The sequence below is a fragment of the Delphinapterus leucas genome, chromosome 19 (assembly GCF_059928025.1).
Source record: "Delphinapterus leucas isolate spDelLeu-1000000601 "Yukka" chromosome 19, BTC_Dleu_Yukka2, whole genome shotgun sequence".
In the NCBI taxonomy this organism is placed as follows: Eukaryota; Metazoa; Chordata; class Mammalia; order Artiodactyla; family Monodontidae; genus Delphinapterus; species Delphinapterus leucas.
This window is the reverse complement of record NC_143147.1, coordinates 41,508,214-41,521,675: the sequence shown is the minus strand read 5'-3', so window position 1 is coordinate 41,521,675 and position 13,462 is coordinate 41,508,214. Positions and strand designations below refer to the sequence as shown.

Sequence of the window (13,462 nt, the reverse complement as noted above, 5' to 3'; positions counted from 1 at the left end):
CCTTCAAGTTTCCCATTTCAGGTTACTGCTTACTCATCCTCTTCTAGTCATTTCCTTTGCTGCAGAACTGTTTATAGAAAAGGCAGGCTTAATTTAATTAAGTTTTTAAGTTATGTTAACAGCTTTGGTTTATATTAAAAAAATTATTTTCCCATCTGTGAAAAGAAAAATAGAGCAAAAATGAAGGAAGATATTCAAATGAACTCAGTAAGTCCAATACTTTGTTATGCTATAAATTTTAACTTTTTAATTCACTTGGAAAGTATACTTGCTACTTATAATTTAAGATCAAGGTAATAACTCATTCTACATAACAAATCCATTATTTTTCATTAGCCCAAGGCTTGTTTTTGGGAGAAGATGTACAAAATAGAAGTTATCAATACATTTTCTGATCTAGACAAAGGCACATTTGCCAGTAGGGAATAAACCGAGCCTCAAACTTCTGCTAAGACTGACAAACCTCACTCTATTTGCCTAAAAATGCCAGTGAGTGCTGTGAATGTAACTTCGCCCTGAAACTGTGGGGGGTGGGGGGGGAAGAGAAGAAGATAGAGGAAAGTCTCACCTGTGGTGCACCCGTTTCGCTTTTGTGGTGAAGCTTCTGACGCTGGGCCTCCAGGTATTCCTGGAATGGCTTCTGCAGAGATGGACCTATGCCAGGGACAGCACTGGAAGCAGGGTACAACCACCCAAGGAAAAAAATACATTTGGGAAGAAAAGCAGGAAAAATGTTAAAGAAAAATCCACTTACCACCTCAACTCAAAAAGCAGGGATTAGATAGAAGGAGGAAAAAACCCAACAATAATCAGCAGAGCTGGCGAAATCCTGTGAACTCTTTTCAATGGATCAGAATCCATCCTTTCACAACCCCATAAAGGAGAAAAAGCTCTCACTCCAAATGTTTAAGGAAATAGGAGCTGAGAGTCCCTTCTAGTAGAAGAGTTAGTTCTCAGAGTGAGGCCAGCTCTCAGCTGATGCTGCACACCGGTGTGGTACAAAGAATAAAATGAATGACTTCTGAGAAGTCTCACATTTATCACCACCAGTTCCTGTAAGAACTGGTTTGAACCGATTAATAAGGAAATGACTTATGCTTGTGTCATCCCTAGTTGAAAAAGAAACTGCCCGCCCTCTCTCTGACTTGTCCCATCTTCTCAGAGGGGGCGGTCCTTTCTCAATCCAAGTCCTTATTAGGACAATCTGTGCGTCATCCTTATCCAAAAAGAATGCATTAGCAAATTTGGGAGGCACCTCCCACTAGTCAGAAGTCAGTGATTAACAAAGGAACAAAGAAGGAACTGCGAACCTTGAATCACTTCGTGGTTTATGGTAGGTGGTTTGCACAGAAACTACAGTACATTACTAAACAACTTGTTCTGAGATGATTGGGACAGTGATCTCTGATAAGTTTATGTACTCGGAGCTCCCTCTCACCTAGAATATGTGGAGGTAGTGCTGTTAAACCGGTTTGGCAACTGTAGGTACCAGGCTTCTGTTTTAGAAATGCTTGCAGGCATTTTAAAAAATGGTAACTTGGGGCAACTTAGAAAACCAGACATCTCTATTTTCTATACCCTTTATTTTCTCATCTGATAATAATAGGGCTAAAAGCTAAATGAGCCCAATCTTTTTCCTGGGGCCAGCAAAAGGTATTTTATGTATTTGCAACAGTGCCTTATGTTCTCCTTTTTTAAGTAAGTATTAAATTAACTTCACTGCCCTTTTTCTAGAACAATTCAGTTGCTGCTTTCTGTAACAAAAAGCAGGAGTAGAGGAAGAGAAATTTCTTGCTACTGTGTTTACAAGAGGTGAACAAATACATAACTCCTGGCTGACACTTTTCTTAGATCCTTTTAATTATCAACCACCACGCCCTTAATGGAGTCCTTATTTTATATCCAACACTGTAATTGGTACTATGGGGAAAGAAAAAAACTGCAAGAAATAGTCTATGTCCAAGAACTTAAAATCATTACAGGGATTCAAAACACACACACACACACACACACCACCTGATTTGCAAACAAAAGAATTTATAAATCACTAATAAATTTCTCAACTTTTTGGTACAGAAGATATATTCCAAAGAAAGTGAAGGGAAAAAAGAGAGATCAGTGTGGGGTGAAGTTGTTTAAAAAGTCCTTTAATGAATACTGAAGGATATGTAAAAAGGCCTGGATAGACATATGTAGCAGAGGCAATGAGTGCATTGATGATTCCAGAAGACCTGTATGACAGACATCAAAGATGGAGAAGTGGGACTTCCCCCATGGTCCAGTGATTAATACTCTGCACTCCCAATTCAGGGGGCCTGGGTTCAATACCTGGTCGGGGAACTAGATCCCGCATGCTGCAACTAAAAAATGGTCCTGCGTGCCGCAACTAAAGATCCCACATAAATAAGTAAATATTAAAAAAAAAAAAACAAAAGAAAACAGAGAAGGGAGGGAGACTGTGGGTTAAGTCCTCTCATAGACTTTTACGTGGCCTTACATTAGTACAATAAACCAGAAGAGCTGTCTCTGAGCTCTGTTGCTGTTTATTAGTAATGATTCTTCTACAAAGGAGCAACAATAGTACACACTTTCTCTTTAAAACTACCCTTGGGTAGTTCTTTATATAATGCATAAAGGAATGCAAATAGCTCATCCACTTACACTTGAAATAAACCACATAAATATAAAAAAAATCCAGTAAAATAAATGCACAAAAAGATTGGCTTTGAAGATTACAGATTTATAAGAACTTTCCTTCAGAAATTCTTTTGGCCACAGGCACAGCTTGCAGGATCTTAGTTCCCCGACTAGGGATTGAACCCAGGTCCATGGCAGTGAAAGTGCCGAGTCCTAACCACTGGACTGCCAGGGAATTCCCAGAAATTGATTCTTTCACCCTTAATAACAATAACTTATGTCATTATTTTAAACTCCCAAGGATGGCTATAGTCAAGCCAGTTTTTTTTTTTTTGAAAGTTAAAAAAAACTTATTTAGAGAGGCTGAAATGATTGTATGCTTATTTGAACAGCTAGGTTGTACAAGAAATGACTTGAAAATTCCCTTTTTGATGTCCTCCAAGAGTTGGGTTCCATTATGTGTCTTGTTCTTTCTTCAGACCTCTAACTTCAGACTGACTTTAAGCAAAAATATGGCTTACAGTTTTCCTCAAATCATTCTTGGGCTCCAGGGTCAAGCCATTATTTAAAGAGAAAATTAAGAACCAAGACCCAATGGTAGAAAGGTTCTACTTTGCTGTTGTTGTTGAGGGGAATGAGGAAGGGACTGGCAACAATCATTCTAGATTCCTTTCAAAATAACTGGAAACCATAAATGATTTGCCATTGTAAGTCCATTAAGACCTACTTTTTTAGCTGATAGAGAATATATGTCATTACACATTTACATGATGTGTAACTTTCAAAGAATTATCTTGGGCTAATGCAGAGATTAATTTTTCAAGGAGCTATGGTGTTTGTTACATGCTTTAGAGAGTTTTTGGTGGTGGGATGGGAGATTCAGTTTTTCATAAGAGACTAGGAACTGGTGAAAATAGAGAAGTTAAAAGTTTTTACAGCAATATATTAGCCAAAACTATTATGAAAAAATGCCACATGATCTGAAAAAATCTAAAAAGTTAGCATATTTGAAAACTAGGTATTAAGTGTTACATAATGAATTATTCGTCAGGTCCTCTTAATTTTTTAAATATATTCATCAAAATTTTAGTTTTATTTTCATTTCTCTATGTCTACAAACAACGGCTTAAGGCCACACATGCCTCAGCTTATACAAAGCACTGTTATACTAAGGTTTTCTTAATTAACACGAAAGTTCTTTAAGTTCTTTAGATAAAAATTGAAATTACAGTTTTCACTCTTAACATACATTTAAGGAAAACAATAGCACCATCTCACGACTTCATCCCTCAAGTTATTTTCAAGCAGCAGACACAAGTAAGAGTCCATTCTTACATTTAGGATTAATTTAAGGTACACACATGAGGAAGGAATAACTTGCATCACAGTTCAGTGTCTTTTTATAGTTGGCTCAGGAAATAAATGCCACTTTCTGAAAGCCATTGAATTCAGAGTACCTTGTGCACCTGGCTAAGGACCCTCATCTCAACCCATGGTGGGTGGGTGAAGTTCTCCATCTGTCACTAGGTGCTGATTAAGTTCAAAGTATTAGTTACTATTTTCCAGTCAGTGGTTGGATTTAAATATACTTAAACTAGCCGTAAACAGCCATTTTTCTCTAGGTGAGAAAACCTTAAAGAAGAAAAGAAAAAACAAAGGAAAACAAAAGCAAGAATAAAATTGATCTCATCTACTTTTCCTTGCTGTAGACCTTCAGCATAGTGGGTAAAAAAATTTTTGTGAATAGTAATATCTTGATATTTATTTTCTTGGCACACACATTTTTCAGATAATATAATTCATGAAGAAACAAATTTCCAACAACTTATTCTAATGGCAATTTTTGAACTTTTGTTACTGATTTTAATAAAGAAAGAAAGAAACAAAACACTTCAGAAAATGCAAACAAAAGAAGGGAAAAAAAGTAAAGAAAAAATTCCACAGAAGTCTAATAAACCCACTCAGAGCTCAAAAGTGGTTTCATGGGAACAATATTTTGCCATGCTTATATACCTAAGTATGTGTTAAAACAAAAACAAGACAAACTTCTTTGCAAAATTCTGTCAAGGGCCCTGACCATTATGCAAACAAAATCTATTATTTTTCGATGTTTTTTAATGCATCTGTGACTCTGTTTGTGGAAATCACTTATCTGATAAGAAATCTGTATTTTAAACTCTCCCCACATTGACTCATTATAAATAAAGGTCTGCATTGTGTTCCCACAAAAAGCCAGAAAATCTACCAGAGGAAGCATCCCAATCGGCAGAGGTTGCGTAGAGTGGGCGATGTGAGTACTCCAGTTTTTCACAATGCTTAAATTTTCATTTTATGAGCATACACCTATTCCAAAAAATTCATCGGTCATTGTTATTCTGTTTTCAAGGGCCTCCTTTCAAATTTTGTAGGTCTCAAACAAATTGGTTCACCAGATATAAAAAACACACCATTTGATTTACTTTGATTCTCTTCTCCATTACAGACATAGTCATCAATCTAGGACTTGCTATTAAAAGACCCGAAATTTTCCTGTTCATGATTCTGTTTGGATTTTTCCACCCAGATGAGTGTTTTTTATTATTATGTGCCATCATAAAACTGGGGCACAGTGCTTAATGACATAGAAGTAACATAAACTTTTTAAAAATTGATTTGTCTTGTTTAGCCCTATTTACACAGGACCTATATAAGGCTAAGCAGTTGAAATGCCTATGGGAATTAAACAGGTATCAATAAAGTAAATTTTTAATACAGGCTCTGCTTTGTTAACCACTTTTTTTGAAGATCTTAGCATTAATGTGCATTAATGTGATTGTGTAAGTCATATCATTGGCGTTCCAGAAAACATACTGTCTGACATGGATTCCTAGTAAGGCTATAGGGCAGTAAGCCTTTATCTTTCTTAGAAAAAAAAAGTATGGGCAAAAAAATTTTTTTTTAACCTTCGTTTCACTATTTGTGCAGTACTTTGAGGCTGATTTATTTAACATTCCTCTAATGATTAATCAGAACATGGAAATAACACTCTCAGGGTGTGGTTAGTTAAACCGCGGAAAGCTTATGAATGTGAGAAAATGTTTTTAGAAGAAGATTCAGGTCAGGGGTAGTATTAAAAGAAAGGGAAAGGAAAGGTTTAATCAAGTCTACTGCTGCTATAATTCAGAAAGCATAACAGAGATCTTTTGAAGTAGACTACTTTTTGATAGCACCGAAAGCAGCTTTTAAGGGCAGAGGAGCCTAGACCAATGGTCTGCGAACATTTTTGATATTTGTACTTATGCAAATATTAAAACATACAAATACAAATTAAAATGGATAAAATATGGATGGAATCTTAAAAAATTTTAAATTGTTACTAAATGTCTTACTAATTATGACAGCTTTCATGCTATCATTAGCAAATATTTCTGATTAATGGGACATAGAAAAAACAATAAATTGCAGCATGCCCACTGTAAGCCCCTTTCGTACCATGGACCTCTTACTCTAGCCCTAGCCTATGTTTGTAATCCATGATTTGTGATCTTCTGACATGTGGATTGAGGGAGTGCCAATCAGACTGATGGTAAACTATATCCTCCATGTATGTATAGCCATATAAATTATATGTACATATACTACCATAATAATGTTATGTACATTACAAAATACACAAAAAATAACAAAGATGAAAATAAATATAAATAGAAGTTCTATTTTAGTCCCACTCCAATGGTGGAGACCACTGGTTTAGACCAGGAAACTAAACCGCAAGGGGTATAGATACTATACCTTGTTCCCAAAAGGTCAAAAATATCTTAAGGCTTAGTTAGCAGAACAACTCAAGGCAAAACTCTTAGGTAACATATTAGAGAAAAGAAAGCTATTTCTACAAAGATCCAGATTAAGTGTCTCTTTTTTGCTCATCCTTCCATTCTTTATAGTGGCTCCTATAGGCCACTATAAAGAGGGCCTTTAAGAACCTGAATAGCCAAATCTCAAGGACTGAAATCCTGTGCCCACAGTTAAACTTATATTTATGTTTTAAATGAATATCAGGGTCTTTAGAATTTTCTTGATTGGGTGAGGATCATTGTATGTAAATCAATAAGTCAAATTTGACTCCAGAGAATTCTATCAATTGAGATTTGTCCTGGGAGCTGAGAAGTAAGTACAGCCGTAAACAGACTCTTCTAGACTGAAGCTACAGGCTCTTCTGCTAAAGAGATTAAATTTTACAGTTAAGGTACTGGTAGGATATATTTTCAGGGATGAAATAAAAGCCCCTCCCTATCCCACCTCCATTACATGCTGATCTGTCTTCTGAACAAAAGAGGCAATGATAGTACGGTAGGTAGAAGTTCAGTGACAAGATGGCCTAGCAAGTCCCTTTCTTGATAACAGTCTTATAAATAATTCTTTGTTTTCAGAAACGTGCACATGTTGGTCAAACACTGTAGAGTTAAACACCACACCACCATAACCAACCCCACCCCCGGCCCTGCCCCCACTGGGCAGGGAGGCCAGGATCTAAACAGGCTTAACGGTTAGTACTTTAATGAGTTGTCATTTCCTGTCTGATAAAGATTCTCACAGTATTTAACCACCAGTTTCCCTGGGGCCCCGACCAATACTAGAACTCTATTCATAGTGACTCAGAATGGATCTCAAGGCTCCTGACCTGATTCAACAATGATAGATTTCCCTGCAAATGAAACAAAAAGTCTTTCCTCCTTAGGTAGACTGCTCAGGAGAAGAGGCAGGCAAGGCAGAGGGGAAGTAGTTTATCAAACAATCTTTCTGAAGAAGCCAAAGGCCATCATGCTAAAATCCATTAGTATTTATAGCCTTTCAGTCCTCAGAGATTAGAGAAAGAAAAAGGAAAAGAAGATACAAATTGATCCCTAATTAATCCATGAACCCAGGAATATGAGAAGTAAATGAACTGGTGTTGGCTGCAAGTAAATATATTTAACCCGGTAAAAATGGGATCCAGTAATCCCATGTGACTGAAATGAAAGAGTTAAAATCTAGGGCTTTCTCATATATACAAGTTTGAGTTGACAGTCTCTGGTACCATCTAAAATTCGTTGTGATTCAACCTCAGGATTTGGGATTAAAACATCTTGAATTTCATTCACAGCTGTGCCCCTTTCAAATTATTAAAACCTCTTTTGTACTCAAGTTAGTCCATTGTGCGCTGAGTAGAATTGACACCATGACACCATCAGTTTCCTAGCAGCTGTGTAGAAGGAAGACCACTGCTTTATCCAGAAACATCAGGTGTACTGTTTCTACTGCCTCACAGCATATTTCTATCACAGGCATCTTTCAAAAAAAAGTAACCCTCAATTGCACTTGCTTTCCTTTTTAAAAAAAATTTATTTATTTGTTTATTTTTGGCTGCATTGGGTCTTCGTTGCTGCATGCGGGCTTTCTCTAGTTGCAGTGAGCAGGGGTTACTCTTCATTGCAGTGTGCGGGCTTCTCATTGCAGTGGCTTCTCTTGCTGCCGAGCATGGGCTCTAGGCGCACAGGCTTTAGTAGTTGTGGCACGCAGGCTCAGTAGTTGTGGCTCACAGGCTCTAGAGCGCAGGCTCAGTAGTTGTGGTGCACGGGCTTAGTTGCTCCACGGCATGTGGGATCTTCCCAGACCAGGGCTCGAATTATGTCCCCTGCATTGGCAGGCGGATTCTTAACCACTGTGCCACCAGGGAAGCCCTGCACTTGCTTTTGAACATTTGGAATTGTTTTCTATAAGAATCAGGATGAAGGTAAGACCTCCTCACGATTAGCACGTACTCTTTGAAATATGCTATCATTAAAGGGCAGCTTTTGAAAACAAAACCTCATTTCAGAATTTTGAGTTGAGCAATAGAAGCCAAACAGGCATTTATGTTAACGAATGAGGGCAGAGCTAAAGAAGTGGTCTTATATAAGAACCAAGTAAAAGTGATTGGCTGCTAAAACAAAACCCTGTTAAAAATCAACTGCTGCTGGTTGGATGACCCACTGAGTTCTAAGAAAGAAAGAAATCAGCAACAGGGACCCGCAGACCCAAAGGTCAAGAATAAAGAATAGTTTGCGGAATTTCAAATTTAAGGTGAAATAGCACGGAAGCTCACTGGCCTTTATATCATTCAAAGTGGCTTGATTGTGAGTGAAAAAAGTGACAGTATTGAAAACGAATTTAAACTTATCAAGAAAAATCTAGTTACTCCAATCATTAGGCAGAAACTCGCTAAATGCAGTAGATAACCTTAAAAACAAAAGCCAGGATCTCTGCCCTCAATGAACTTAATCTAGAAGGGTGATGAGAGGGAGAGGAAAAAAAAATGCATTTAAACCTACAGTACAAAACCCAGTAGGTTTCTCAAAGTAACACCGGCAGTAACTAGTTTCAGCTGTGCCAGGTCAATACAAGTGTGAACAAGGATAGTAGACAGAAAGAACTCATGCTGACTCCCTATCACATTCACGAGGCAGCCATTTGAAACTAGCACTCTCGTCCAAATCTCCAACTTCAAGATTACCTCAGTAGCTGTGGCACGCGGGCTCTAGAGCACAGGCTCAGTAGTTGTGGGCACGGCGTTAGTTGCTCCAAGGCATGTGGGATCTTCCCGGACCAGGGCTTGAACCCGTGTCCCCTGCATTGGCAGGCGGATTCTTAACCACTGTGCCACCAGGGAAGTCCCTTCATTCCAGTTTTGAAGGAAGAAGTGGTTAAGGAGAATAAATCAAACCACTCAGGCTTTTGATCCTATCTCCTTACAGCTCTTACCATTTACATGAATTTAAATATGTTTCAGTTTCCCCATGAAGACAGTGATAGTAAGTACCTTATAGGTTTTATTATGCATATTCATAAAAACAAATGTAAAGCATCTGGCACACTGAGTGCTTACTAAATGTTATATCCAACCCACGTCCTTCCTTTTCTTCATTTGTATTTTCCATCTCTAGCTTTTAACCAGAGTATTTCCCTCAGCCTAAAATATACAGAGGTCTCTCCTAATAATGAATAAATGAATTCAATTCGTCAACAAATATTTATAGAACACTTAAAATGCGTCAGGTATGACCTTGGCCTGACTTCTTCTTTACCCACTATGTAGGTCAATATAATTGGGTTTTAGTTTTCATCATTCTACAGAAATGCTCTAATTATGGTTAATAGTAACTTCCTAATACAATGTCCATTTCTCACCTTACAGTCTAACTCCAGTGTTCTTGCTTTAACCTTTAACTGCCTCCCAATATCTATAAGAAAAATACAAAGGAGTTAAGAGTCCAAAGAGAAGATAAACTACAGGAAGGGGACACGAAAAAGAAGGAGTTTTCTATCTGAAGTACAGAAGATTATATTAAAATCAGCATGTACAACTGATTCTCAGCAGCTGGGGTCTTAAAACCTCTGTGTCCTCCTCTGATTAATACAGTTATTTGTGTTCCACACTTCCATAACTTTTTCTGACAATGATCAAACAAAGTCTAAGAGAATCAAATACATAAACCAGGTTTGTGTATTTTAAAATGAAAGGCTAGGGACTTCCCTGGTGGTGCAGTGGTTAAGAATCCATCTGCCAAAAAAAAAAAAAAAAAGAATCCATCTGCCAATGCAGGGGACACGGGTTCGAGCCCTGGTCCGGGAAGATCCCACATGCTGCGGAGAAACTGAGCCCATGCGCCACAACTACTGAGCCTGTGCTCTGGGCCCCGTGAGCCACAACTACAGAGACCACGTACCACAACCACCGAAGCCCGCGCGCCTAAAGCCTGTGCTCTGCAACAAGAGAAGCCACTGCAGTTAGAAGCTTGCGCACTGCAACAAAGAGTAGCCCCCTCTCGCCGCAACTTAGAGAAAACCCGTGTGCAGCAACGAAGACCCAACACAGCCAAAATAAATAAATAAAAATAATAAAATAAAATGAAAGGGTAGATTTTCTTTCTGTAGAAGAAAAAGTCCAGACCAATATGGCTCATTCTGACCACTTACAGAGTGAGGAACAAGAAACAACATTAAGATTCAAGCACTTAATTACTCACTGGTTAAAATGATCTCTCTTGCCACAGGCAAGTCTGACTCTTGAGGTCAAATGTCAAGTTAACTTAGAAATAGGAGACAGCAAAGAAGAGCATGGAACATTCTGTATCTGGTAAAAAAGTCCCTGCTCCAGCCAACCCCATCCCCCGAGTTCAATGACTGAGTTATGGAAATTTTCTTGTGTGGTAAAACTGGGGACTTTGTCTTCCAATAAGACTCTGGCAACCTGACAATGAGCCAATGTTCTGCATATGGTTTGTTACGAGTCATATGCTTAATGTTATTTTCTGGGAATTCTCATCCTCTATTTGGTGAGAATATCAGAACATGTCATTTTAATCATGATTTTAAAGTTAGACTTGGTCATGCTCTTTAAGAAATATGTCCAGGTCTCTCTCATTGGAGAAAATCTAAAATTAAATAAAAATAAGTTTAAAATCAAAGAAAGAAAGAGAAAGAAAGAAAGAAGAAAGGAAGGAAGGAAGGAAGGAAGGAAGGAAGGAAGGAAGGAAGGAAGAAAGGAAGGAAGAAAGAAAGGAAGAAAGAAAGGAAGAAAGAAAGGAAGAAAGAAAGGAAGAAAGAAAGAAAGGAAGGAAGAAAGAATGAAAGAAAGAAAAAGAAAGAAGGCAACAAATGTAAGGCCTTAGAAGCTCTAAAGTTCCCTGGTTCTTTGGTTCTGTCCTCTGACTTACTTCAGCTTAGGATATCAGAGAGTGAAAAACTCCATTACATGCCTAATCTTTTTTCAGAACCTTTTCTCTGTCCTCTTGCCAAACATACTATAAACCAAAAGGATTTTTCAAGGCTATTATCTGTTCTAACCTTTCAGAATATGTAACTGATTCATTACATCTATTCAGATTTTCATATATAACTAGACAAACCCTTTGATTTAGGAATAGGTAATAGGGATACCTTTCCCTAAACCCAGTGATACTAATGATTACTTTCCAGAACTGTCCAAGAAATAAATCTACAAATAATTATTTCTGGTCAAGGGAGGGGAATTATTTACTCTTAAAATTACAATAAATTTTGGAGGTAAGGCTTATATTCTCTCTGGGACGTTATGACTGTCATACCATGATATACTATACTAAAAATACCACAGTCCAAAGGCACACTTATGTAGCTGGGCCATTCCATAGTTACACTGAGACTAGATGCCGTTTGGGGAAAGGGATATTTCTTACAGTCATCAGTATAGCATTCAAACCTGTATAAAACTGATCCTAAACCTCACCACCAGAGATGTAATGGTCAACACTAAATAATTCTTTCCCTGACACCTGGGGAGGTGAGTAGCCTGACATGGCAGGCCACAGGCACACCTGCCTAGACAAAATTTGACCCTAGACAAAACTAAGTTAACTTATCACAATGAAGGGTTATCTTGCTTATGTCCAGTCTCTCTTTCATTCACCTTTTCCCTCTTCTATGTTGTCCCTTTTATCATATTCTAGGTTCCACTATGTGCTCATCTATCTTGCACTAAGAAATGCTCACAGAAGCATTGTCCAAAACAGCAAAAAAAGGGACTTCCCTGGTGGCACAGTGGTTAAGAATCCGCCTGCTAATGCAGGGGACACGGGTTCGAGCCCTGGTCCGGGAAGATCCCACATGCCGCGGAGCAACTAAGCCCGTGTGCCACAACTACTGAGCCTGCACTCTAGAGCTGGTGAGCCACAACTACTGACCCCATGTGCCACAACTACTGAGCCTGCACTCTAGAGCCCGTGCTCTGCAACAAGAGAAGCCACCGCAATGAGAAGCTCACGCACCACAACGAAGACCCAATGCAGCCAAAAATAAATAAATAAAATAAAAAGTTAAAAAAAAAAGAAGTAAATAGTAATAACAATTGCATGTAAAGTGCTCACTATGTTTAAAAAATAGTACCCTCAAGAATTATCTGTATAATCTTTGATGAAAAACTTTGTCCTGATAAAAGGTGTTTTACTGATCAGAGTAAAGAAATGGGTACTTCCTTTAAGGAGAAGTAGGCCTTCCCTCAATCTTCTCTGAGAGCATACAAAGTAGTCACCTAGCATGCTACCTTTCCATTCACAGTCAGTAGAAACTTTGGAAAATGAGATGAGAACACAGGCAACATAAAAATTGAGAGGAAAGGCATTTTAAAAATCCACATGGCTTAGAATTTTAAATCACTTGATATGAGTACATTTCAACTACACTCTAAGATATTTTGAGACAGGACATTTTACATTTTGACTGGAAGTTGGAAAGATTACCAGTGGCCTCCTGAACTGGGGAAGAAATCCTACTCAAAGAAAATATATTATTTGAGAGAACAGCAGCTAAAAGTGGATACAGAGAGGAAATGAATAACTGGCCTGTGGCAGAGTTTATATTCAAACCTAGATTGGTTTTGTCTAAAGCCTGTGTGTTCTTTTCATATTTCACTCCATAGCTGTCCTTACTCTTGGGATTCATTTTTTCATTCTTCCTTGCCTTAGTATCTCATAATTTTATTTTAAATTTGAACTGTTGCTGACTTTTTCTTGGTCTTTTCTTTTGATTTTTACTCTACCATGGCAATTCACCACCCTCTTAATTGTGGGCACATAGTTTTAAACATCCTTCAAAAGGACTCCAGGACTTCCCTGGTGGCGCAGTGGTTAAGAATCTGCCTGCCAATGCAGGGGACACGGGTTTGATCCCTGGTCCGGGAAGATCCCATATGCTGCGGAGCAACTAAGCCCGTGTGCCACAACTACTGAGCCTGTGCTCTAGGGCCTGCATACCACAACTACTGAGCCCATGTGCTGCAACTGCTGAAGCC

General features: G+C 38.2%; 1 protein-coding gene across 4 annotated transcripts in view; it reads right to left on the bottom strand.

Annotated features, from left to right (window-relative positions):
- Nucleotides 1–13,462, bottom strand: part of VMP1 (vacuole membrane protein 1) — a 129,206-nt gene that overhangs the window by 1,362 nt on the left and 114,382 nt on the right. For all 4 annotated transcript variants that reach the window (XM_022552577.3, XM_022552576.3, XM_089900953.1 and 1 more), the window contains one exon: nt 569–671. In XM_022552577.3, coding sequence (XP_022408285.1) covers nt 569–671 — 103 coding nt within the window. The remainder of the gene's footprint in view (nt 1–568; nt 672–13,462) is intronic.